The 25391-nt window shown below is 32.6% G+C and overlaps 1 protein-coding gene across 2 annotated transcripts; it reads left to right on the top strand.

Annotated features, from left to right (window-relative positions):
• The first annotated feature begins 1253 nt into the window (after positions 1–1253).
• LOC135949531 (putative uncharacterized protein DDB_G0277255) lies at positions 1254–25391 on the top strand. 2 transcript variants are annotated; one of them, XM_065499120.1, is made up of 5 exons: positions 1254–1465; positions 16304–16718; positions 16784–18989; positions 22416–23974; positions 24858–25391. In XM_065499120.1, the coding sequence occupies exons 2-5, from the start codon at positions 16618–16620 to the stop codon at positions 24940–24942; spliced, it is 3951 nt and encodes a 1316-aa protein (XP_065355192.1). In that variant the 5' UTR covers positions 1254–1465; positions 16304–16617; the 3' UTR covers positions 24943–25391. The 2 variants fall into 2 exon arrangements, with proteins under 2 accessions (XP_065355192.1, XP_065355193.1); XM_065499121.1 differs by having other exon boundaries at positions 24810–24955.

Raw genomic sequence — 25391 nt, 5'->3', positions numbered from 1 at the left:
ATTTTCAATGGAAACTGGAGGAAGAATGAGAAAACCCTCAGCACGCTTGGACCAACTTATAGTAAGAACTTCCAAAAAACCTTTTAGTCATCGTGTGAAATCAAAAACCAATTATGTGCATCAGGAATAGACTTATATAATCTGGATTCAAAATATAAAAAGACGGTTATTATTAGCCAATCAACACCTCCGTCGGGAAAATTGGAAAAATGTATTGTGTAATTTGTTTGGTTAAAATGTTACAAAGGCCAAAAAATAAAGAATTTGACTCCATACTGAGTTGGGGTTGTTTTATGTGATCTGGCGTTGGTCCAATTTTTTTGATTAAATAAAAAATGTGTGCAGTAGATTACGTAGAGATACTTAAGAATCAAATGCTCCCATTTTGCGATGAGGAAATGTCTCTTGTCTGGGAGTTTATGCTTGCTAAATTATGGTTCCAAGAGAACAACTTGCGTATTCTAGACTGGCCCTTCCAGTCTCCGGACTTAAACCCCATTGAGCATCTGTGGATGGTTCTTTAAAGTAAAATAGAGCCATATAAGAGTAAAAACAAAGACGATATGTAGCAAAAAGTCTAGGAAGCATGGTATTCTATATCCCCGGAAACCTGTGCTAATCTTGTTGGATCTATGCAAAGCAGTTGCGAGGAGATAATTGAAATGAAGGGACTATCTATCAAATATTAATATAACATTGAAAAATAAAGGTATGTTATGGATTAAAATTTAAATTATAAAAAAAAACTAAATTTTTTCAAGGCTGTTTTTTTTAAATTTATTTATATTTTGTTGTAAATTCATAGAATAGAATAAATTTTATTTTTCTTTTCGTTAGTCTAATTGAAATACATTTTGTTTATGCATAAACTCTTTTATTAATAATGAGTCTGTAAATAAAAATTAAAAAAAAAACTGAAAACTAAATATCTTCCCCATTATTTTTTTGCAACACTGTACGTATTCATTACCACTAATGGTCTAGGGTATACTTGCAAAACTAGTAAGAAGTTTAAAATTAGTTTCTCTATTTTATGTAAATTTATAAACCTTTGATAAATTTAAAAACTGTTTATGAGTATGGGGGTTAATATTTGGCCTTTAATTTAAGAAAATATTATACAAATCATATTTAAATTATAACTTCCAAAACAGTAAATGTTTAACCCAATTTTTGTGCCCTACCACAAAACCCAACACTGGTGCAAAGTACACTTTTACCATCGCTGATTACACAGAACTCAATACGTGAAATGCCAACACTGGTGCAAAGTACATAAATGAGGAGAGTAGTGTAAAAATAACAACAAGAAAGAATAGAGGAAACGCATAAAATTTTTTTGTGTGAATTCTAAAGAAATAAAAGAAAAAAGTTGATTTAAATTAAACTTAATTGAAATAAATAAAGTGCAATAAAATGTATTTCTTAAGCCTGATTGTGATAAATTTCATTTACAATATCAAAGGTAAAAAATCCAAAGAAAATCTCAATTGAATTTAATTGAATGAAGAAAAAAAAAGTGGAAATGAAAATTTCATATACATATTATGTACATGTATAAAGTGGAATATATGTATGTACATGGAGCATAAATTTCTATGTGTGTTAAATGGTTGAAAAAAAAAATAATGAAAATATTTTTATAAATAAAACAAGTGCTAAATAATTTCCATGACAAATTTAATATTTAAACAAAAAATTAACAAACAAATGTTGACAAATTTTATGTTAATACAGAAAAAAAATTTATAAAAAAAGTACAGAAATATGTATAAATTTCTGTGTGTAAGTGTATAAAAGTGTTGGTGGATGGATGTGAGTGAGTGTGTGTGTGTTCCTTTTAATAGGTGTCCATGACCAAATGTAAAAAAGCCCCCACTTTTGGTCGAAGAAGTAGAAAAAAGAAGAAATTATGAAAAAAAAATATCCATGGCACACATTTGGATGCTATTTATTATTTTGCATGCGTTTCTGCGTCTTTTAAAAGAGAGTTTTTCAACATATTCTTCTATATGTTTTTACTCTTTTATTTTCTTCCATTCTATGTTGTTGTGTTGTTATTTAATGTTGTTTTCATTGTGTGAGAGATGAATCTCTTATGATATCATATTGTTGTTGTTGCTGTTCTTGTTGTTGGTGTTGAGCACATAAAAACACTCAACTAAACAGAACAGCAGAAATTCAAATTGGGAGTGGAGGGAATTTAACAGTTTTCATGTACTACCAACCAGACAATTGTTTTTTTTTTTTGTTCAACATAATTCCCATATTTCACCTGTAAAAATCCCAAATTTACTTGTTTTTAATAAATATTCTAATTAGAGTTTGTTTTATACATAATAAGTAATTGCAAAAGTGAAATTTGTATTTGTACAAAATAGAAATAAACTAAACAGTTGTGTTACCTAGTTACAAACCGGAAATGGGTTTTTGTTTTTTTTTATTACTTTTAACAAATTATTGTTATTCATATGTTAATTCAAATAACAATTACAAGTGCTTTGTCATTACACCGGAAATCTTAATTATTCTACATATTTATAACATGATTTGTGTAAACAAAATTAACCTGTTCTTTGAATATTTTAGATTTAAGTCGAAAGTACAGAAAACTATTTAATAAAGTTTGTTTAGTGCAGTGAGTTTATGCTACTAAAGGCGTAATTATTTTAAATGTGTATAAATGTTCTGAAATGCGAATTAAATAGGTACCTAACTTAATTGTGGAGTGTGCTAATTTATATATGTAAAAACAATAATAGAGCTGTGTCGATTCGTATACCCCCTCATAAAAGTATAAAAATCAAAGATTCGAAACAAATTAAATAAAAAAATTTAGATGAAAACTAATTTTAGAGAAAAAAAATAGGGTTAGAAACTTGATTTCTTGATTTCGACCTATCGTACAGTGGGTTGAATCGCATCCAAAGTGACGCTTAACTCAGGCAATAATGTTAGATTTTTTCTATATATATTTTTTTTAAAGCTTATGCCTTATAAGTAAAAAAAATAGAAAAAATTTTTTAAAAAAATTTTCACAAAAGAAAAAATTTTCAAGTCATTGAAAAAATTTTTAAAACTGATGTCTTCCAAACGGGTCGAAATTTGCACCAAAGATAGTAATATCGGATAGTAATTTAGACACAATTTTTCAACAAGATCGGTCAAGAACGATCTGAGTTAGAGGGATTCCAAATTTGACACTTTGACCAAACAGGTGTTTTTTCTCATTCCTCCTCTATAAACTCACCTACACCTCCTCTATATAAAACTTAAACTCACCTACACCTCCTCTTTCCACCACAGTGCAGCTCGAGTCTTTTAATAAAATCATAATCTAAAGAAAGGCGCGCAAACATGCGCAGCATTTTATTTGTTAAAATAAAAGCTTTAAAAGTAAAAAGTATGCAACCTAGAATAACGATTTTATATTAAATTAAATTTTTTTTTTTATTTAGTTTTAAAATTTTTTTTTATTTAGTTTTAAAATTTTTTTTCTAAATTGTTTTTTAATTTTTTTTTAAAAAAGTTTTTTTCAATTTCTTTTTTTTATTTGTTTTTAATTTTTTTAAAAAAAATTTTTGGATGAAAAAATATTTTTCCCGATTTTGACCCATTGTAGGTCCAACTTACTATAGCCTTATATACATCGTTGCAATGGATTTTGAAATATCTACCATTTGATATCAATATTGTCTATATTACTGACTTAGTAATCCAGACATAGATAAAACAAGTAACAGAGCTATATTCGGCTGTGCCGAATCTTATATACCCTTCAACAAATTATACTTAAAAATATTTTTTTTTTTAAATATTTTTATTTAAACAAAATCAAAATTTTTTTTTCCAAATTGTTTTTTAATTTTTTTTAAAAAAAGTTTTTTTGTATTGTATGTCCAACTTACTATGGCCTTATATACGTCGTTGCAAAGGTCTTTGAAATATCTATCATTAGATATCCATATTGTCTATATTAATGACTTGGTAATCCAGATATATGTAGGTCAAAAATAGGTCAAAAATCGCGACCGAGTCGGAAGAATTTCGGAGATATTGATGTATGAATCGTGTATGTAAGTTATTTGGGGGCTTCGGAAAGTTGATTTCAACACACAGACGGACATGGCTATATCGATTCCGCTATCTATAACGATCCAGAATATATATACTTTATGGGGTCGCAAATGAAAAATGTGGAAATTACAAACGGAATGACAAACTTATATATACTCTTGCCACTCATGGTGAAGAGTATAAAAATAGGGCAAAAATCGAAGTTGTCCCGGTTTTTTCCCTATATCTCAGCCATTTATGGGCCGATTTTGTCGATTTTAAATAGCAATCGAGTCGGAAGAATTATCGATATATTGATGTATGAATCATGTATGTAAGTTATTTGATTTCAGCCAATTTGTGGAACGATTCACAAGAATTTCAATAGCAACCTAAGCGGGAATATAGCAGAAATATTGATGTATCAATCATGTTTGTTGATTATTTGGGGGCATCGGAAAGTTGATTTCAACATACAGACGGACATGGCTATATCGACTTCGCTATCTATAATGATCCAGAATATATGTATTTACTTTGTGTGGTCGCAAATGAAAAATGTAGAAATTACCAAAGAATTGACATATGTACTTATATAGGGTGTCTCAGTAAGAATACACTTTTTCAATTAAGTGTAATTTTTTTTTTTGTGACGTGGTGGGCATTTGGCAGATATTTCATTTCATTCTTAATCAGAATATGTCTTCTTTACCAATAAAAAAATCACAAGTATCCCAAAAAATACTTGTTTTAATATTAAAATGAAGAATTGCATTCTTATGGAGACACCCATTAAATCCCCTAGCCACTCAAGGTGAAGAGTTTAGTTGTAATACATTAAACTACTAAGTTTGGAGTTCTGCCCGGAGGTCAAGGTTAAGAAATTAAAATTAGGTCATTTCATAATTCTACAGGATGTAGTGAAGTAGAATTAACAGGAATGTTGAAAATGTATTCTCTGAACTGAACGACAAGTCTTTTCCACAGCAGATTCATGGTGACAAGTAAAGGTATTGGCGACTTTAATAAATGACATTATTGAAACATGTATTCTGCAGAAGCAGATTGATAGTTTGGTTTTATGAGCAGCGACCCTATGGATCATGATCATTCCAATAAGCACCAAAGCCCCAACAAATTAAAGAACTTGACAATTTTGTTGGAATTTGACTTGAATGCAAAAGTAATTATGTTTTAAAATTTAAAAAATTAAATATTTTTCAAACAAAAAACATATGGCTTGAATTTATTTTTACATTTTACTGGAGAATGCTATTGAAATAAATTGTAATACATCTGTAATTCAATTGTTCGACTATAATTCAAGGCTGGAATTACACTTGCTTTCAACTTGAATTCCAGTAAAAATGCTTATTGGATGTATGCTCTCGTCTGGTATGTTTTTGTCATTTCTCGTGGAAGACCCTATATGATGTTGTAGTTAGTATGACTACTCCGATGACATCTCAGGAGGAACTGCTTTGTCAACGTAAGAGTTCCATGTTAAATGATCGAATGAATCTTCGTTTTTGAATGTAGATTATTACCCAGTAAGCACCAAAGCCCCAAAGAAATAAAGTGTAATACAACTATAATTCAATTGCTTGACTATAATTCAAGGCTTGAATTACACTTGCTTTCAACTTAAATTCCAGTAAAAATGCTTATTGGGTATGTTCCAATTTGATTTGTTCAAGACAAGTTCAAGCCTTTGGAGTTTTTAAGGCTGTCTTTTATTAACTTTGAATATTTCTATACTGCGTAACACTCAATGTAATTGACCACTGTCTGTACAATCGTAAATAGCAGCCTAAAAGGCTATGTAGTAATTTGTCTATAAAAATTACTCTATCAAATTATTTTTCTATAACAAATGAAATTTGGTGTTACAAGATTCAGAAAGCTCCTTGTAAAGAAATCTTGATACTACGTTTCTTATGAATTTTTTTTTCGTACATAGTAATTTCAATTCTTTGAGAAAGAATGCCATTGGACAACATATATGTACATACTTCCAGGTCATAATTTAGTGTTATTTGCAAATTTGTGGACAACCAACATATAGAAATCAAAATTAATTTCGAATCTGGCATTAAGGAAATTGGTTTTAAATGATGGTTTGGATAAATATTTAACCCAATAAATTTCTCAAAATAGAATACTTAAAATATATCCAAACAAAATTGTCTCTCCCCTAAAGCTTTATAAAATCTTCAAGACTGTCAAGCAAGAGGCAATAAAAACTGACATTCATTTCCATCGACATACATAGGTCATAAACGTCGCTCGCATTTGAATTCGCTGTCGCTCTTTTAGAGAGATAGTAGATAAATGGTAGTGGCTTTAGTTAACCTTCATAAGAAACTTCTTATTTAAGTCTACTTGGTTTTGAGAATTGCTCTCGAAACTCTACGAGATTATGATAATCTCTTCACTTTGTTAGGTATTGTGGACTGCAGGAATCACCAAACTTCCTTCTGCAGGTTTAAGTCCTAAGATGTAAATGCTATGGTGTTACTGTTCCAGGAGAAAATCTTTGTGTTAAAGGCTTGTTAATGTATCGTCAATGCCTAAAAAGTAATTGAAAATGATCATCCAATAGCAATAGTTTTTATTAATATACCAGGGCATTCAGATGAAAATGAATCGGGACTTTACGGGGCACAAAAAACAGCGGCTGCTTTAAAAATTAAGGTATCAGATGTTCTTGATGATCAATTTTCAGCCGACAAGTATTCAAGTGCAACTATATACACCATAAATAGCTACACATTTATCAAGTTTCCGCTGGTATTTTAAAGTATAATAAATGATCGAAGCGGCTTATTAGTTATCAAAGTCTATATTGCCAAAAAATTTACAACGAAAGCCTCGTTGCAAATTGTTTTATTATTCTATAAAATGCACTTAAATTATTTTAAAAACCTTTCAATGCTATTGAAATGAAATATCAGTTATATTTGCATTTATTGGCATTTTGCGATGAGTGCCTTGAGGCATGCTTAAGCATTAGAAGGTTAAGTCATTACCTAGCACTTCTATATCGAATGTGCGTAAACCATAACGCCTCGGGCTTGTTCGGAAAAGCAACACTGCGCTGCATCTTATGCGCAGTACGTTCTAAAATCCAAAAGTATGCAACACTGCAAATGTCTTGAGTTCTAAAAAGAAACAGTTAAACAGATGATGCGCAAAAAACCATCAAACAAGCATCACTAAATTGGCTGATGCATTGTCTGCGCATCAGCATCGGTTGATTTGCTTCAGCATCTCAAACTAATCACAGATGCTCATCAAATGCAGCGCAGTGATGCATTTTGCGAAAAGGCCCCTCCTTACAATAACATATTTTCCATTTTTTTTAGCTAATTAAAAATAGGTTAGGGAACTTAACCTAACTTTTTTGGACATAACAAACAGTATAAAAGTAGTTTTTATTTCCAATAATTACAGATAAGTAATATATTTCCAAAAAAAAACTGATAATCGGGTTGGGACTTTAATTTTTCAAGGCTGTTCAATATAACGCTGTCCAGAATATGTACTGACTTATTCGAATATACATGCCTGATTTATGTCATATTGTATTCCGGAATCATGCACTAGATGGTCTTATTCACCGAGGGTGCGAAGATATCTCATACGAAATGGAAGTATTACAGACCAATTAGTCTATCCTCCTTCCTTTTGAAAATTCTTGAGAGGATGATTGATGTTCATTACAAAATTATAATTAGAGCCAATTTACTATATGACTCTCAACATTCCTATACGATGGGCAGATCTGTGCAGATGTTGATTCCCACTCTTGCGAGTTACAATGAGATGACTCTCTAGAGCTTGATGAATATAGTTAAAGAGAGAATTCAATATTCGATTATTTCTACGGTTCTACGAGGACTTGGTATTGACCTGTCCATTACTGCTTTTATAGTGAGACATCTATAGAGCTACAATATCTAAGGTTTTAAAAGGCGGGTGGTTTTTATAACCCTTCTTGTTGTATATCGAAATAAATTCACAACTGTATCATAGAATATTATCGCCACGGATGATGTGACAGGGTATGGAAAATGGTGGCGGACACTATACGCACCGGACACTATACGCGGACACTATACGCACCTCACCATCCAATACCCTCTTTACCTTACTGAACTGGGAAGCCAATTCACTTTATGTTTAAGACGTGATACTACAGGTTATGGGACTGGGCGAAGTTCGGTCATGCGACCATATTGGTTGTCTGGGAGAACTCTTGGAAAGCATTGATTATTGCACTACCAGTATTTCTTTCTCTGTCAATCCGGGATGGATAGACTGCAGGAAGACACTATCTTTAAAGTTGGTTGGTTTACGTGGTAGTTCACTACGTGCGAACAATCAAGTATAGTCGAAGGGACCCCGTTTTGATAAGACCACACCACTCGTTAGATGTAATGTCGTTTACATCGTAATGTAACTAAAATGTGTACATAACGTCGTGCTTGCTAGATCCAACCTGTAGCTGTGAGATATCTCAGTAGGTCATTGAGTTTTGACCCGGCTACCTCCCCAAGGTTGTTCAATGTATAGTGGCTGGGCATTATCAGAGAAGGTGTAACATCGTTTCCTCTTTTTCCCTATCCTTACAACTGCGACAATGGTCGTTAAAGGGAGTCCCAGGCGATTAGCGTGCTTGCCTAACGTCCAGTGTCCCGTTAATACTGCCAGCAACCTTAATATATCCTTTCTATTCCTGGTTATCAGTTGCATAGTACGTTTCTCGTTAAAAGATGTCCACATCAACCTACATGTGTCTAAATTATAGTGTTCAGTGCCTCTGAAGGACTAGTTCTTAGTGCGCCGGTTATACCAATGCAGGCTGATCTCTGGACTTTGTATAGTTGGTCTACGACATACTTCGTTCTAGTTGCAGTCCACCATACGAGAGATCCGTTTGAAGTAGTTCATTTGAGATCTTCACTGATGACTCGAATTTGAAGGGTATGTGTGGAGGTAGGCTTTTATATAGCACGGACTGGAATGCGCGTCTCCTTTATACTGCTTGATCAGTCTAAAGGAGGTGTATGTCTACACGAAATACAATATTGTCCTATAATGAAAGGCATATCAGAACGAGATAACTAGACATTCGACAGTAGGACTTTTTTGGTGAAGTACGGATGCATAATCCGAAAGGAGAGCTTCACTGAAGAGGTAGATCGATCGATTGATTTGTGTATAGCTTTCGTCGTGCAAATGATGCGACGTGCGACGGCAAGGGAACTAAGGGCTAACTGTGACTGTTTTCGACTGATAAAAATAACGCCTGATGATGAAGGAAAAGAAGGAGTTTGTAAGGACTTCCTTCAGTCCTTCCTGATCCGAGATGGGTTATGTTTTGCTAAACTTTTCATGCATGATCTGAGGGAACTGTCAGAAGGTTGGATACCATCGTACGAGCAACAGATTGATTTGGTAGTCGGCTCGAAGCATTAATGAATTTAGCAGACTATATCTACATGATAAGAATGAAACATGAAATTTAACCATGGTCGAAATTTCGATCGTAATCGCAATAGAATTAAAATGGAGATTTCGAACGATATCGAATGCCGTATTTTGCCTTTGTTGATCAGAGATTGGTAATGCTGGGAGCAACTCTTCTAGCATCCCCTGGGGAAACTGTCAGAGACGGATGTCAGAAGGTTGGATACCATCATACGTGCAACAGATTGGTTTGGTTGTCGACTCAAAGCATTGTTAATTTAAAGATGATAAGCAATAAAAATATATTTCCGAAACGATACAATTTAACCATGTTCCCAAATTTCGATCGTAAACTTAATAGAATTTAAATCGAGATTTCGATCGATATCGAATGCCGTATTTTGCCCCAGAGAAAAACGTTCGTTTATAACAGAAATGTTACAACATGACCTTTGGGTGGACATTATGAACAAATCTGGCAACATATTCTCTGTGATTTGTTTCCATGTTGTGAGTATTTGTTGTTGTTGTTTTTGCTTTAGCTGTTCAAATGAGAGTGGGTGGTTTCTATGCTGCAGCAAAAGTTGTTTATTTTTTTTTGTGAGCTCCGTTACAGAACAAGAAAAAACCTTTTGGGGGAAGTTTATAGTGTAAAAGTGTGTGTGTGTATTTCTCAATGAGTGTGTGTGTGTTTGTGTAAATGTGTAGCGGATATGTCAAAGGATATATGTCACAAACACAATGTTATTTTCGCACACAACATATTTAACACTCATACTCATGCACATTTACATATACAAATTAAAACAATATTTGTAGATGTGTGTGTGTGGGTATCCATACATATTTTATTTATTTGTATGTGTTTTCAATGGAACACATGTACACATACACTTATCCATCTACATACATACAGACATCGTCGATAAATATAAAGGTCCTTAGGAACATTCGACGAAGTCATCTTAATTTTGTTGAAATGAAGTTTTGCTTGGAAACATCATGTTGCTGGTTTGTTTTTTTATTTTATTTTTTTCTTGTTTGGTTTAGTTGTTATTATGTATTGATGTTGTCGTCGTCGTCGCAGTTGTTGTTGTTGGGTTTTGTTTTAGCTGTTGTCATCATTATCAGCACTATCGCCAGTTGACTTTTATGCATTTTTTGTGATTTTTTTCTCTACTTCTTATGCTTGTTGTGTTAGTTGTTGTTGTTGTTTTATGCATAAGTAATTTTTTGATGTCGTTGTTTTTGCTACAAAATAGAACAAGTGGGAGAAATTATAAAAGAGTTGACTAAAATATGCAAAAAGGATGTTGTGTTGTTGCTCTTGTTATATTTGTTTTTTTTTTTGAGAGACATACACAAACACTGTCATATCTCAGATACAACTCAGTGTGTGTAAGTAAGTTGTACATTAGGATGGGCCTTATTTTGAACTTTTTGGGTTTTCGATGCAATCAAGTTCTTAAAACCAAAGGCTGGACATTTAATCAAAATCGAAGAAACTTTAGACGTTGTAGAATTTATTTGTTTCGCCATCCTGTTGAAACCACACAGCAGCTCGTCACCAGCATAGATTCCGTAAGATGCACAAAATCACTACAGCATTATCCGCCATAGTTACTCAGATTTGACAGGGCTTAAATCAGCAGATGCCTTGTGAACGGACTATTCTAGTGGCACTTGCCCTGTCGAAGGCCTTCGACACTGTCAGTCACGCCACACTCTTCCAGGACATCCTGCAGTCCCATAATGCCCAACAACACGAAGAAATGGATAGTGAACTATTTGAGCAGTCGCTCATGGAGTTTAGAGACAAATGCTCAAAACTCAGTTAAGTTAAACAAGTAGTCCCTCAGGGCGGGGTTCTGTCGCCTCTCCTGTTTAACTTCCACCTGTCTAAACACCCAGTGCCTCCACCGGGTGTGGAGGTAATCACCTATGCGGACTGCCAATCGAAGTCATCGGCAACACTCTTCACCACCTGGACGAAGAAGGTAAAACTCAACTTAGGTATCATGGTCGACGACGTACAAATTCCTACAGTGAACCAACCGAAAATCTTGGGTGTCAGTTTCTCATTACACCCTCCACATATTCAACTGTCCAGCCAACCCTACTTCACTACGTCCTGATCAATGGAATAGGTTATGTTGTCTTTGAGGGAAGCTGTGGTTTGTGGCTTATTCGCATAGACCTGCGAGCTACGAAAACCTCTCAAGAAAATGTCTAACGGAGTCAAATCTATGACCGATGGAATGGGTTATGTTGGCTTTGATTGCCGCTGTGGTTTGTGGCTTATTTGCATAGACCTGTAACTTAAGAAAACCCCACAACATAAAGTTTAATGAGGTCAAATCACCTCGTTAGACTTTCTGGAATAGGTTTGAGGGCATGGTCATCTCACGTGGATGTGATGTGTACTGACCACGATTTTAGATGATGGCGAACAATTTTAAACCTAGGCACCTTCGAAACCCCCCAAAAAGCTAAATAAGGTCCACCCTATTGTACATATATTGTATATACTACTTTAATATTTTAATAGAAATTATATAGACATTACCTGAAGTGGGTGTACGTAGCACCAGTTGTCCTTGTTGTTGTTGTTGTTGTTGCTGTCGTGTTTGTTTATTCTTCTTTTTTTTGTTTTACTTCTTGTTGTAGTTTTGATATGCTTCATTATAATGCGTTTATTTTTTCTCACTAGTTCAACACAGCAGCAGCAGTTTTATAACGATAACATCACTGTTTTTATCACCTACTAAACTCTATTTGACTACACTTTTTTTACAATACTATATCCCTGTATGAGTGTAAATATGCAAGTGTGTAGTTAGGTACATATCTGTGTATGTAATGAAAGTTATAACACGATGTAATATTCTTATGTTTTTAACTAAAGCCGTTATTTGTAAGAATAATAAAAGTTATTCTAACCTCAATTCGTATGTACTTTTTTTTAGCAGTTAAGCATCGAGAGCAAATGTCAAAATATCACATCGTTAAATTAACGTTTTATGAATTATGATTATATAGGTATTAAACAGTATTATTAACTAGTGTTTTTAATGTGATATTTTTAATAGTTTTCAGAACTTGTTATACCCTTCAACGTGAGCGATAAGTTAGTCATTCCTTTTGTAATGTCTACATTTTTCATTTGCGATCCTGTAAAGTATATATAGTATGGGTCGTTATAGATAGCGGAATCGGTATATCCATGTTCGTCTGTATGTTGAAATCAACTTTCCGTAGCCCCCAAATAACTTGCATACATTATTCATACATCAATTTATCAGCTATAGTCCCGGTTTGCTATTTAATATCGAGAAAATCGGCCCACAAATGGCTGAGATATAAGCACAAAAACACGAATTCATTAATTACCTATTTTTGAACTATGTATATCTAGATTCCTATGTCATTAATATATATAGCATGGATATGTAATTACAAATATATGATATTACAAAGACCTTTCCAACAACGTATGTATATAACTCCATAGTAATTCGGACTTATAATGGGTCAAAATCGGGAAAAATATTGTTACGAAATTGTACTTGAATTCAAATATAACGATTTTAAGGGCTGATTTAAAAGTAGCATAATGCTTTCAAATAACATTGCTGTAATAGAAAACTGTAACATATCTGTGGGCATTATTAAATAAAAGCTTTCAGTTGACCACTGATCGTAAGTTGGCAACGCTGTTTGAATTCGAATATTCAGTTAAAGAACATTGTAGAAAGTACACCACAGGTGGCGTATGATCTGGAATATTCAAACTTTGACGGTTGAAGAGCGGTCTGGAGTGCGGATGGCAGTGTTGTAAATGGTGGCAGAGGTTGCGGTCGTTAGTGAGTTTATCAGAGACGCTTTTCGAATAAACATCAACTAAGTGCCTTAAAGTGTGTTGTGTTTTTCAAGTAAATTCGTGTACATTATAAATTGTGTCTGTATTTCTGGGAATTTATAAACGTGTATAAAAAACATTGAGTGGCTATTTAATTCTGTGGTTGTTGTACATTTTGAATAAATAAAGAGTTGTTACAATTTTTAAACTACTAAACGGCTTTTATTTGCAATCAAAATATCCGGTTTATTTAAAGGACGTTTTGAAAAGGTTAAAACGTAACAATATTTTTAAATCGAGGTTTTTTTTCACAAAAAAAATGTATCAATGTTTTTTCAACCATATTTTTTGATTAATAAATAAAAAATTTAAAAATATTTTTTTTATTTTTATTTTGAAGTATATTTGGTGAAGGATATATAAGATTTGGCACAGCCGAATATAGATCTTTTAATTTTTTTTAATGTAATACTAGTTATTAGATTTGACATGTTTCTAGTAAAATCGATTAGATATATCAAAAATCTAAGCGCTCATTTGGTGATTCAACCTTATGCTAGGTATACACGTTACGATAAGTCGTACGATAAATTGTATAAGTATGAAATTAGTAACGTGTATCATGTTGTCGTACTAACGAAGTTTGAAAATCAAAAATTTTTGATTTTTGTGATATTTTTTTATTTTTAATTTTTTTCAAAGGAAATAGTACGATTTGTAGTAACGTCTATCACAAAACCGAACTTCAACTCATACTACAAATAGTACGAAAAATAGTATCGTGTATACCTAGCATTATACAGTTGTACTAATAAGTATTTTTATGATAGAAAATGTATATTATGAATGAAAGGCCGTCGTCTCACTTTATATGGAAAGGAAAAAGTTTTTGTTACTTCTTAAAAATATAAATGTTAGCAGATTATTTTTATTTTTAATTAACTAAATATGTAATTCGGAAATAAATGAGAAGACATTTTAAAAATCATTGTTTATGTGAACGTATAAGTAATATTAATTATAGCCATCGCTCATACTTAGAATAGTTCAAACAAAAAGTCAAATTTTTGAATTTTATTTTTAAAATTTGAAAAAATTTAAAATTTTTTTTCGCAAAAAAATCGCCAGAAAAAAATATGGTTGAAATCTTGTATGATAAAAAATTTTTTGGTGAAAAAAAAATATTTTGCCGATATGATTGCTCGGTTTATTGATGAGAAAGCCCATTTTTAAATTTAAATAAAAGTGATAAAATTATTTAATTAATAACGCACAGAGGGATTTTGGTGTCAAAAAGACAATTTTTCAAACACTCAATTTCAAAAATCAAATGATGCAATTTTGTAGAGAAATGTTTAAAGATAAAATGTACACTTATAGTTTTAAGAAAAATTTTATTTTATTTTTAAAAAATTGAAGTAAAGTCCATGCAAGGGTGTTAAGCAAAAATTTACTTATATTTTCACGTAATTCGGTGGTTAATATATTTATAATTTTACTAATAATACCATTTACCTTTAACATATTTGAAAAATATAACATTTCTCCATAAGAAGATATTCTTATTAAGAAGATATGCCCAAATCTATAAGTCTCTAAAAATTATTTTATTTTTGATTTTCCATTAAAAAAAAAATGAAGCCCCACTTTCCCCCAAGCTGTTTTTTTAATAAAATGAAAGGTGGGAGTGTCATGTTTCGATTAAAAAAATAAATAGTTTTCGGAACAGGATGGAAACTTAACATTTTTTGTCGAATAATAAACGAAATATCCAAAAAATTCTTATCTATTATAAGTCCGAATTATTATGTATGAAGCCCCTCTGTGGGACGTATCGATGCCTTAATATAAAAAGGCTCTAACTCGTGTTTTTTAAGTACGGATTACTAATTTTTTTTTAGTGTACGCTGTCCACTCGAAATGTAAAATTTTCTATCACTATTTTCATCATTGCTACCAGTATCTCGCTAATTTCGACTATTGACATCACATAATGCCAAAGTAAGAAATCCAGAGATGGGATATAACAGGACATAGGCGGCTAGTTGACAGGTCCAAAAGGCAGAAATTTCTCAGTGAAGCTATTGTTGCTCGAAAAACATTCCCGATTTTCATAATACAGCTGAATAATTTGGAGAGCTAGTTGCGGTGTGATTCTTGCCATGATTAATTGTTAAGCAATACTGAATAAAAATATAAAAAACCTCAAAGAAATAAAAATTAAAGGCTGTCAAATAATCCTGATGTCATCATTTGTCATTTATTTAGAACAAACTTGGAAAATTATACTTGTATCCATAGACAACAACTAGATAGGTAACTGAGAGTAAAAAACCTAAGTCTGTTGTCAGAAACCTAATTCATGAGCAAAGCGTATTAACAAGGTGAGTGCGTCCCGGCAACAAATACAACAATGCAAAAACAACAGGCGATTTGTTTTTGTTAAAATGTACGGTAAATGTCAAAATCAAGGCGAATTAAAATATTACTATTTTATTTACAATAACAAATGTAAACATAAACAAAGTTTGACATATAGTGTACATAAAACCACAGCGAATTAAGAAACAGCTGATTTTATGCACTCACCTTGTTAATACGCCTTGTTCATGAGAATGTATTGCATGTATTTTGTTTTGATCAGTTGGAAGGAATCTTGAGAAATTTAATGGTCGCTTAATTTCTCGATTTGAAGATGTCAATTGGTGACTCGTTCTTATGATTTGAAAGACCGTTTTTACGTGAACAAACCACAACCATTTGATGCTCTGAAAGATATTTCTATTTCATTAGTATCAATATAAATGAATTTGTCCAATAAATTGTGCAAATTTACATATTATTTTCCAAAAATAATACTTTTTGAACAAGTCACATAATTTTCACTATAAATTTCTGTATTTTCGTTTCTTCTAGATGTTCTTTCAGCTAGTTCAAGTCTTATACCCGGTGGTCATTGCCGGGACTACAATGGTAAACTATATGAAACCGGTATGCACTATATGCCTGGACCGGATTCATGTCGTCTTTGCATATGTGACAGTGGTCTGCCGAAAGCCTGTAAAATGGTATTATGCGAAGCGTTTACCAAATGTAAATCATTTCAAACGGTCGGCTCAGGCAACAATTGCTGTGAGGTGATCTGTCTCGATGATCAGCTAACGGATGGCAGTACCGATTTTGGAGTTTGACTAATCGTTAGTGGCATAACGGCCACGCTATCACTCTCCATGATATTTTTCCTTATCAATCGTTTTAGACGTAAGAAGTTGAGAGCCAGAGAATCAAGACAAACTGCCGAAGATCAAAGAAGTATTGTGGGAAGTATAGGGTGAGTAAAAGCTCCTATTAGTTAATGTTTGTTTATTTAAAATGTTTGTTTATTTGAAATTTTAGTTATATTGCTGGCAATATGGGTTATATGGAGGGTAATTTAAGTAGCATGGATTATACTTATGGAGGAGCAGCCACTCACTATCCGTTGTGGAAACCGCCCAGTGGTTATTTTCCACGTGGTGAGGCACCACCACCCTACGACGAGGCAGTGGCTATATCACAAGCAGAAGCCTTAAGTGCTCAGTGTGCAGCAGCTGCCGCAGCGGCACAAGTTGCCGCCAACCAAAGAGCCACCATGAACATGAATTCGGTAGAGATGCAGAATGCCGATTTGAATCGTAGAGCTCAAGCCAGCCAGCAGATGCAGCAAATACAACATCATGCTCAGCCTCAAACGGCTCACACGCAGCTAAACCATCAGCAGCCGTCACATGTAGTGCCCACGCTACAGACCCATGTCTTGGCTCCACAAAGTCAACAGTCCAATCAGTCCCATCAAATAACCCAAAGCACTACAAATTTAATAAATATCAATATAAATAGTGGTGGCAATATAACCACCATAGCCACGGGTGAAAATCACCAACCACCCTACAGTTTACAAGATGAAAATGGCACAAATACGGGACTAATACAACAGCAGTCCTCAGCCTTGGCCACGCAACAGATGCAAATGCAGCAGCAGCAACAACAGTTGATAGCGGCCACAACGAATGGCTCAAATGGTCAGGGTAATGGACGAGTGCATATAGCACAAAGTAATTCCATTTGTGTGCAAACTATGACTCCCATAAATCAACAGCCACAACAGCAGCAGCCACAACAACAACAGCAAATGCCAGCTACACAAAATGGCATGCAATCAGCTCAAATGATGACAGCCAATATTAATGGCAACAACTCGAACACTTTGTCCAGACAGACACAGAATCTTGTCATGAACACTAACAATGATTGTGGTTATAAAAATTGTCACTTGAGTAGCAACAATTCCACTAATACTGTTTCTCGACGTCTGCAAAGAACAAACGAACCTCTGCAGCAATATGTGGTCGATGTAGAGGTCAATGTAGGCAACGGCAACAATCGTGGCTATCATTCGTTGCCACCCTGCAACAATACCTCACCAGCTGAGTGTGAAGTCATAGCATCGCCTACACAGTTTAGCAACAATTCGCCCTCTATAGCCAATGCCATTTCAACACCCGCTATAGATCAGGTTACAACAAATTCAGAAAATCAAACCATGGAAGCAAACAATACCATCACTAATACAGAAAACTGTGCACTATTGAATAATTCTGGTCACAACACTTTGCCCTTGCAGCACAACCAAAGTAATAAGTCCACTAGCAGTGTAGGCGGTGCCATGAAAAACTCTTCCTCCTCCTCCAGCACATCCTCTTCAAAGCGTTATCATCGTACCATGCCTCGCTATTATGCTGTTGCAGATCCTCTCTCCTCGCGGGATACGGTCCCTACAAATGCTCTCAATACTGCCAGTAAATCCTCCAAAGCGGAAGTCAAACTAACATCTAACAACATCACGAATAGCAGCAATAACTCTTCGGCTAATTCTTCGTTATCATCCAAAAAGCCGACATGCCAGTGTCCTGTGCAACATGTACCAATGTCTTATATGGGTACCACACAACTGTCAAATGCTCAAAATGTTTCCAATAATGCTTTTTTCACCGTCTTAAGCAACAAGCTAAGCTCATCCACCAACAATTCGCCCACATCTTCTCAGCAGCAACACGCTTCTCAGCGTCTACAAACGAATTCGAATACCAACTCGCTCAACTACCAACAAAGACCAAAGTCATCACAGAGTTTAAGTCATACAACGCGAGATGGAGAAAATATGAACATTTCCAGCAATAATACCATGAAACGTTCATTGAATTCACACTGCAACTATGAATCCAAAATAGCCACCATTTCAACAGGTGAACTACAAAATTCCGGCTCAAATGCTCAGTCGCAGCATCATCAGCAGCAACAATTGCAACAGCAGCAGCAACAGCAACACCATCATCACAGCCACAGTCATGCTCATCATCATGGTCATCATTCAACTTTGCTGCCGCCACCCCAGCATCATGATGACTCATCGCCCATAGTTTTGGGCCGGGTAACAAAACGTTCGAGCAGCAGTAGTAGTGGCGATCGTTTACGCAGTGCCAGCAGTGGTAGTACTAGAAGTTCGGTGGCGGAAAGTGTTGGCATAACTTCGCCAGCCGCTGCTGCCTATTTAAATAGCAAGGTAGGTGCATGATGTGTATGGTGTATGAATGTTAAAAGTTTTTGTTAATCATCATTCGCTGTATATAATTACATTTTCTTATATCTATATCATATTCCTATTCAAATGTTGCCGGATTATGTCTTTAACATAATATTTATTTTGATTTGTTTTTTTTATTTTTTATTTGATATAATACTGTCCTACAGTTTTTAAAAGTCTTGAAGAAAATTCTTTAAATTTTGAAAGAAGGTTAAATATATGATTCTCTTATCTTTCTAATCTTCACATATACATATTTGGTCAATTCACAAGGTCTCTTATCATATCATATTGTCATAATGTCCTAATATTTCACAATGGTTTTTATTGTTTTTCAAGCAAAAAATGTCCTAAAAAAATACTACTCTTTATGCTATGTTTATTATGTTATCGTAACCAAAAAGTAGAGACCTTCGCCGAATGCCTAAGAGCCGGTTAAGCCGAGTTGCCGAGTCGAGATATATTAGGACATTATGACAATATGACTGATAAGAGACCTTGTGAATTGACCAATTGATTTAAAGTTATTGTATTCTAAAATGTTCTTCCCTGGAGAAAAAAACGTTCGCTTTTTTATCCGAGTATGAGTCATTCCTGAGCAATGATCCAATGGAACGATTTAACGTTTCCCTTCTGTATGTTCAAATAAACTTTTTGAAGCCTTTGTAAAGATTGGACAAATTTGAAGTTATGAAGTAAATTGGCTGTCAAATGATGAAATGTCAAGAACTGAGCTGTCATCCTTTGACATTTATTTAGTACAAAATTTTGAAATTTTAACCATGAAACGCTAAACTCGTGAACAACGAATTTTAATTGCGAAAATTTACTTTACAAATTGTAAATATGGGTGGTCACAAATTTCATTTTTCGAAAGCTTACATCGTCCTGTACGATTCAATCGGACTATGAGTTTAAAAGATATAGATTTATTACCACTACGGCCGCCTCGTTCGTCTGATATAAAGCCGCTGGACTGGGGCCATTAAAAGGCCGAGTTTATGTATATAAACCACAAAAAACTGATGTTCTGAAAGATTAAATTCGACGCTGCATTAATGAGATAAGCGAAGCGTTTTTGAATAGTTCAACATTTTGTGAAAATATGAGCTAATTCCTCAGTTATCGTTGAAAACATAGAAACCTAAGAGAAGAAACTCTTCTGCCAAAAATCTAACTCAGTTGTCAGAAACCTAATTGGTGAGAATGTATTAGTAGAAAAAACTATGTGAAAACAAAAACATCACTCGTATGTGTGATTATTTTGAGTAAATTTTTTGTTGTGAGTTTTTTTTTCTAGTTTCCGCTCTAGAAAAAACTATGGGCAAAATTCAGAAAAACGAAAAGAAAACTATTTATAAATTTTTGTATGGAAATCACTCACTTTTTAAATTTTTTTAAGTATTCTTCATACAAATATTTGATAATTGTTTTCCTTTCGTGTTTCTGAATCAAACAAAAACAACACTCGTATGTGTGATTATGAATTTTTTTGTTTGATTTTATTCAAGTTTCTGCTATGGTTGAAAATTACAAATGGTGTCTTCTTTTCCGGCATAAATGGCATTTTTCTGCCTTTTATCCTTCTTTGTGTTCTTTTCTGAAAAACATGTAGTTTGGTCGTGTTCTTTTCTAATAATGTTACCCTAAAACCTGAATATATGCTACATGTTTCACCCTCAATTTTATCAAAGGGTTAGTGCACCACTTTGTATGTAAGCACGAAGTATAGTTTTATAATATTTCGAAGCTACATAAAAGAAAATTGCATAAATGGTAATGATTTTTGTTCTATTGTGATCGTTAAAAATGCTACACATTATGAGGGTATGGGTAACATTTATTAAATGGTACAAAATATATAGGCAACATTTTGTGTCAGAAAAGAAAACACCAAAAGTTTCTAAAAAAGGTAAAAAATGTCTGCTTTCAAGTCAGTAAAAGATTTTTAGTTTATTTTTATAATTAAATGTAATTGAAAGTGTTTAGCTGTTGCATACTAAGATTTAAGTAAAACACATCAACGTAAAACAAAATTATGAATAAAAAAACATAACCTCAAAATATTTTTTAAAATTTTTCAAAAATTTTCTTTTAATTTTTTAAGATTTATATTAACGATTTTCAGTTAGTTTTTATAATTATATGAAATTGAATGTGTTTAGCTGCTGTATACTGAAATTCAAGTAAAATGCATCAACTTTACCGATGTTATGGATAAAAAAGTAAAATAACCTCAAATTTGTCAAGGCTTTTTTTTCCACAAAATTGTTTGTCTATAATAAAGGTCATAAAGTTATATTTGAATAAAAAGAAATTTATTATATTTGCTATATTATTAAAAGCATTATCTCTAAAGTTATTATAGTAGTTTTTAATTATTTTTTTTTAATTTTTAAAAATTTTCTTTTAAACTTTTAACGATTTTTATTTTAATTTTATATTTATATGAAATTGAATGCGTTTAGCAGCTGTATACTGAAATTCAAGTAAAACTCAACAACTTTACCAATGTTATGAATAAAATTGTAACATAACCTCAAATATCTCAGAATGGTCAATGGTAGATTTTACAAAAAAATAGTTATTTCATAATAAAGTTCATAAAGTCATATTTTAATTAAAAGCAAATTCATTATTATATTAGCTAAATTATAGTAAATTTTTTTTTTAAATTTTCAAAAAATGTAAAAGAAATTTTTTTCGATTTTTGTGAAATATTTTTAATTTATTTTTAGAATTCTATGAAATTGATAGTTTTTAGCTGCAGTGTACTGAAATTCAAGTAAAATGCATTTAAATTTCATAGAATTTTTAAATCACCTTTTGCAACAAAATAGTTAATCCATAATAAAGATTAAAATATACTTGCTATTTCTAAAGTTATGTTTTGATATAAATTATTTGCATACATTGAGTTAGGACTTAAGAATTTATATTAGATTGATTAGGTTACCATTACATTAATATTTTTTTAAAATATTTCCAAACTTTTCCTTAATCTCATTAACCGGCAACATTATTTTTATTTTTAAATATTCTTTAATCACTATTAATACATAATTTCGTTATTGTACTTTTATTTATCATCACTACTTCACTTTTACAGAACATTACTTCATTACGCAGACAATAATAATAAATCAAACAAATATATCTCATCATTTTCCTATTGCACCAAAAAATATAAAACATACAATCAGTCCCTATTTCTCACTACAAAATTTCATTATTTAAATCACCAAAAAAATAAATATGTATAGAAACAAACATAACCTCAAACAAATTAAAATTCCTTTTTCTTCTACTCTTTAAAACTTTCATTTATTTTGGGAAATGTTTTAATGAAATTTAAATGTAATTTAAATAACTAATTGACTGACAAAAAATCAAATTAAAAAAAAGGTTGATGCCTATTTGAATTTTGCCCACGGGACAAATCATCATCTGAAAGCCAATGATTTAATAAATCCAGCATTACCACCGAAACTACATAAGAGTTTAACGAATTTAAAATCGACCACAACAACAGCATCAGCGGCAACTAATACAACTAATAATCATCGTAAAAATCACAATAACAATGAGAATGCTGTAAACATAAATAATTCCAACACTACCTCTACAAATTGTAATAACTTTTCATCATCATTATCACCATTATCATCATCCTCTAATGCTGCCACGGCTAACACAACATCTGTACAAACCATTTACACTCTAAGTAAACCACATCATTCTTCATTGTCACCAGCCAACACCACCACCACCACCACGATTATAGGTTTGAGTCCCTCAAATCATGCTGCTGCTAATCTTTTACATGCTCGCAAATCTGAACATGATCATATTATGAAAATTACCCAACAACAACCGCCTTCTTTGACTTTACCACTGAGTACTACGTCAACAATTTCTTCATTCACCAGTTCGAATAGTAAAATAAATACTTCGACTTTCTATCCGTTGCAAAATAATGTTACCTATACGCTGCCAAAGAATATCGGAGGTAAAATGTCACTCAATTCCACCATAAATAGTGTGGTGAGTAAAGTACCTTCGGTCATTAGCTTGCCCTCGTCTACGGGCGGTAATGATAATATGAATTCAAATAATAATTCCAATTATAATAATGGTGGTGGTGGTGAAAATCATTCGTATCACTCTAGTTTACATCATCATGCGCTTAATGAAGCTGCAGCAATATCAAAAAGTACTACACTGCCAAAAATTTTACGTACAAAACGAGATTTACATAATACTAACATTTCTCATCACAACTCCTCTGCTAATAATCCCAACTCATCCATCAATAACTCCTCTTCACCCTCAACTACTAATAATTCAGCAAATTATGCGGTTTCTCAATGTTCTATGCCCGCCTATCCCAAACAGTATAATACATCTTCTGCTGCTGCTGCCACAACATCATCATCTTCTACACAACAACAACAAAATCAAACATCTCACTCACATCATGGCACCTCTAATCCACAATCACAGCAGCAGCAGCAACAACCACCACAACAACAACATCAGCCTACCAACATAAATATGCAAACCCAAACAATAACCTCCACTTTGGCAGCTAATTATTGTCCAGAGGATTCTCATTTAAATCCACATTATGTTACACATACCAACACCAATGCCACCACCCCTCATCATTCCAACTCAACCAACTCAAAACAATTACCTGTTTGTACTACTTCCAAGAATTGTTTAAATCCCAAAGAGCATTTTCTACCCAACGACACTAGTTTAGATGACGATTATCTAAGTGAATGTGAAAATTGTAAAATCGCTCAGAGCTCTAAATATTATTTAGATGCTGAGGCATTAGCCTCCGGCCCCCAAGAGACCATGACGTTACAGCGTAAATCGATGGAGGAATGCAAGGAGGAACCAGAGACAGGCTATTATCGTATCTCACATACATTGCCAACAAATTCAAAAAAGAATGCGTAAGTAAATTTCTTTACTTGTTTTTATTTTTAGTCTATTCATTTTTTTTTGTTTTAGTTTATTTGCATGCAAATGTTATTTGTAAGAGAAAAAAAAGGTCAAAGGCTAAAGGAATCAATTTATTTTGTGCTTTAAATTAAGCATTGATACATGATAAGAAAGATGAAAATAACTGAATTCTGTGATCTTTGACACTTAAAATCTCTAGTTACGTATAGGTGTTAAATTTTATTTGAGCGTGAAAGAACATGATTTTTTAGGTTAAAAGTCGAAATATTAAAGGTCAAAGATCACAGAAAACTATATTCAGTTTTCATGCAAACATTTTTCATGCAAACTTGTTTTTGATGTTAGAAGAAACAGGTTAAAAGTCGAAGTATTAAAGAAAAATTGTTACAGGAAGTTAGTTTTAGCAAATATTGAATGTTGTGAACTTTGACCTCAAAATTATAAACAAAGGGCAGCTGGCAGTTTGCAAATTTTAATTCGTTTTTTAAATACAATAGCTTAAAAGTCGATATATTAAAGCTCAAAGGTCATACGTTTTTTTGGACGCTACTACTTTTAAAATAAGTTTTAAGTGCTAATAAACTGGGACCTTTGACACCAGGGACAGATAGAAAACTTCTTTTTGATGTTCTTAAACCTCGAAGATCGCAAAATTCCATTCACACATGATAAAAGTAATATAACTCATGGCCAATAATATCTCAAATAACCCTTGATTTAAACCTCAAAACAAAGTATCTCCTATTACAAACATTAACCTTTACTTTATTACCAACTAATCTTAACACCCATTCTCTTAATTAAAAGTATTTAAAAATTTTTTAGTTCTTATTTTTCTTAAAAACAAAACAAAAAAAAAAAACTATTTTACAGTCCCGTCAAGAGCAACAATCGCGAACAATGGTTTTCAACAATACCAGCGGCAAGTTCATCCTCTGAGGAAGACATTAATGAATGAGATTTAACACATTTTCTATAAAAATTATTCAAAATGAAAGGAGGAAATCAACAGCAACCACAACAAATCAGCATTATTTACACACAAACACATTAACAAAAACAAAACAAAAATGATACAAAAAACCAAAGTTATATTCAAACAAAAAATAGATGTTGTTAATTTTTAAAATGAATAAAAAATACCAAAAAAAAAAAAACATTAAAATTAATAATACTACATTCTAACATAACATAACAAAAAAAAAACAAAATTAAATAGCATAATAGGATATCAATTAAAACAAAAAAATGAAAACCAATTATAATATTTAAAAACTTAACAAAAGAAATATTAAATAATTTAAACATGAAAAACAAAGACAAGCCATTATTATAATTAAGCAGAAACCAAACCAACCAAAAATTAGATTGTTAAAAAAAGAAAATGTTCTAAAAAAAAGATTAAAA

Source organism: Calliphora vicina, chromosome 1 (genome assembly GCF_958450345.1).
Source record: "Calliphora vicina chromosome 1, idCalVici1.1, whole genome shotgun sequence".
NCBI classification, from domain to species: Eukaryota; Metazoa; Arthropoda; class Insecta; order Diptera; family Calliphoridae; genus Calliphora; species Calliphora vicina.
Note: the sequence above shows the minus strand (reverse complement) of the source record. Positions and strands in the feature narration are given on the sequence as shown.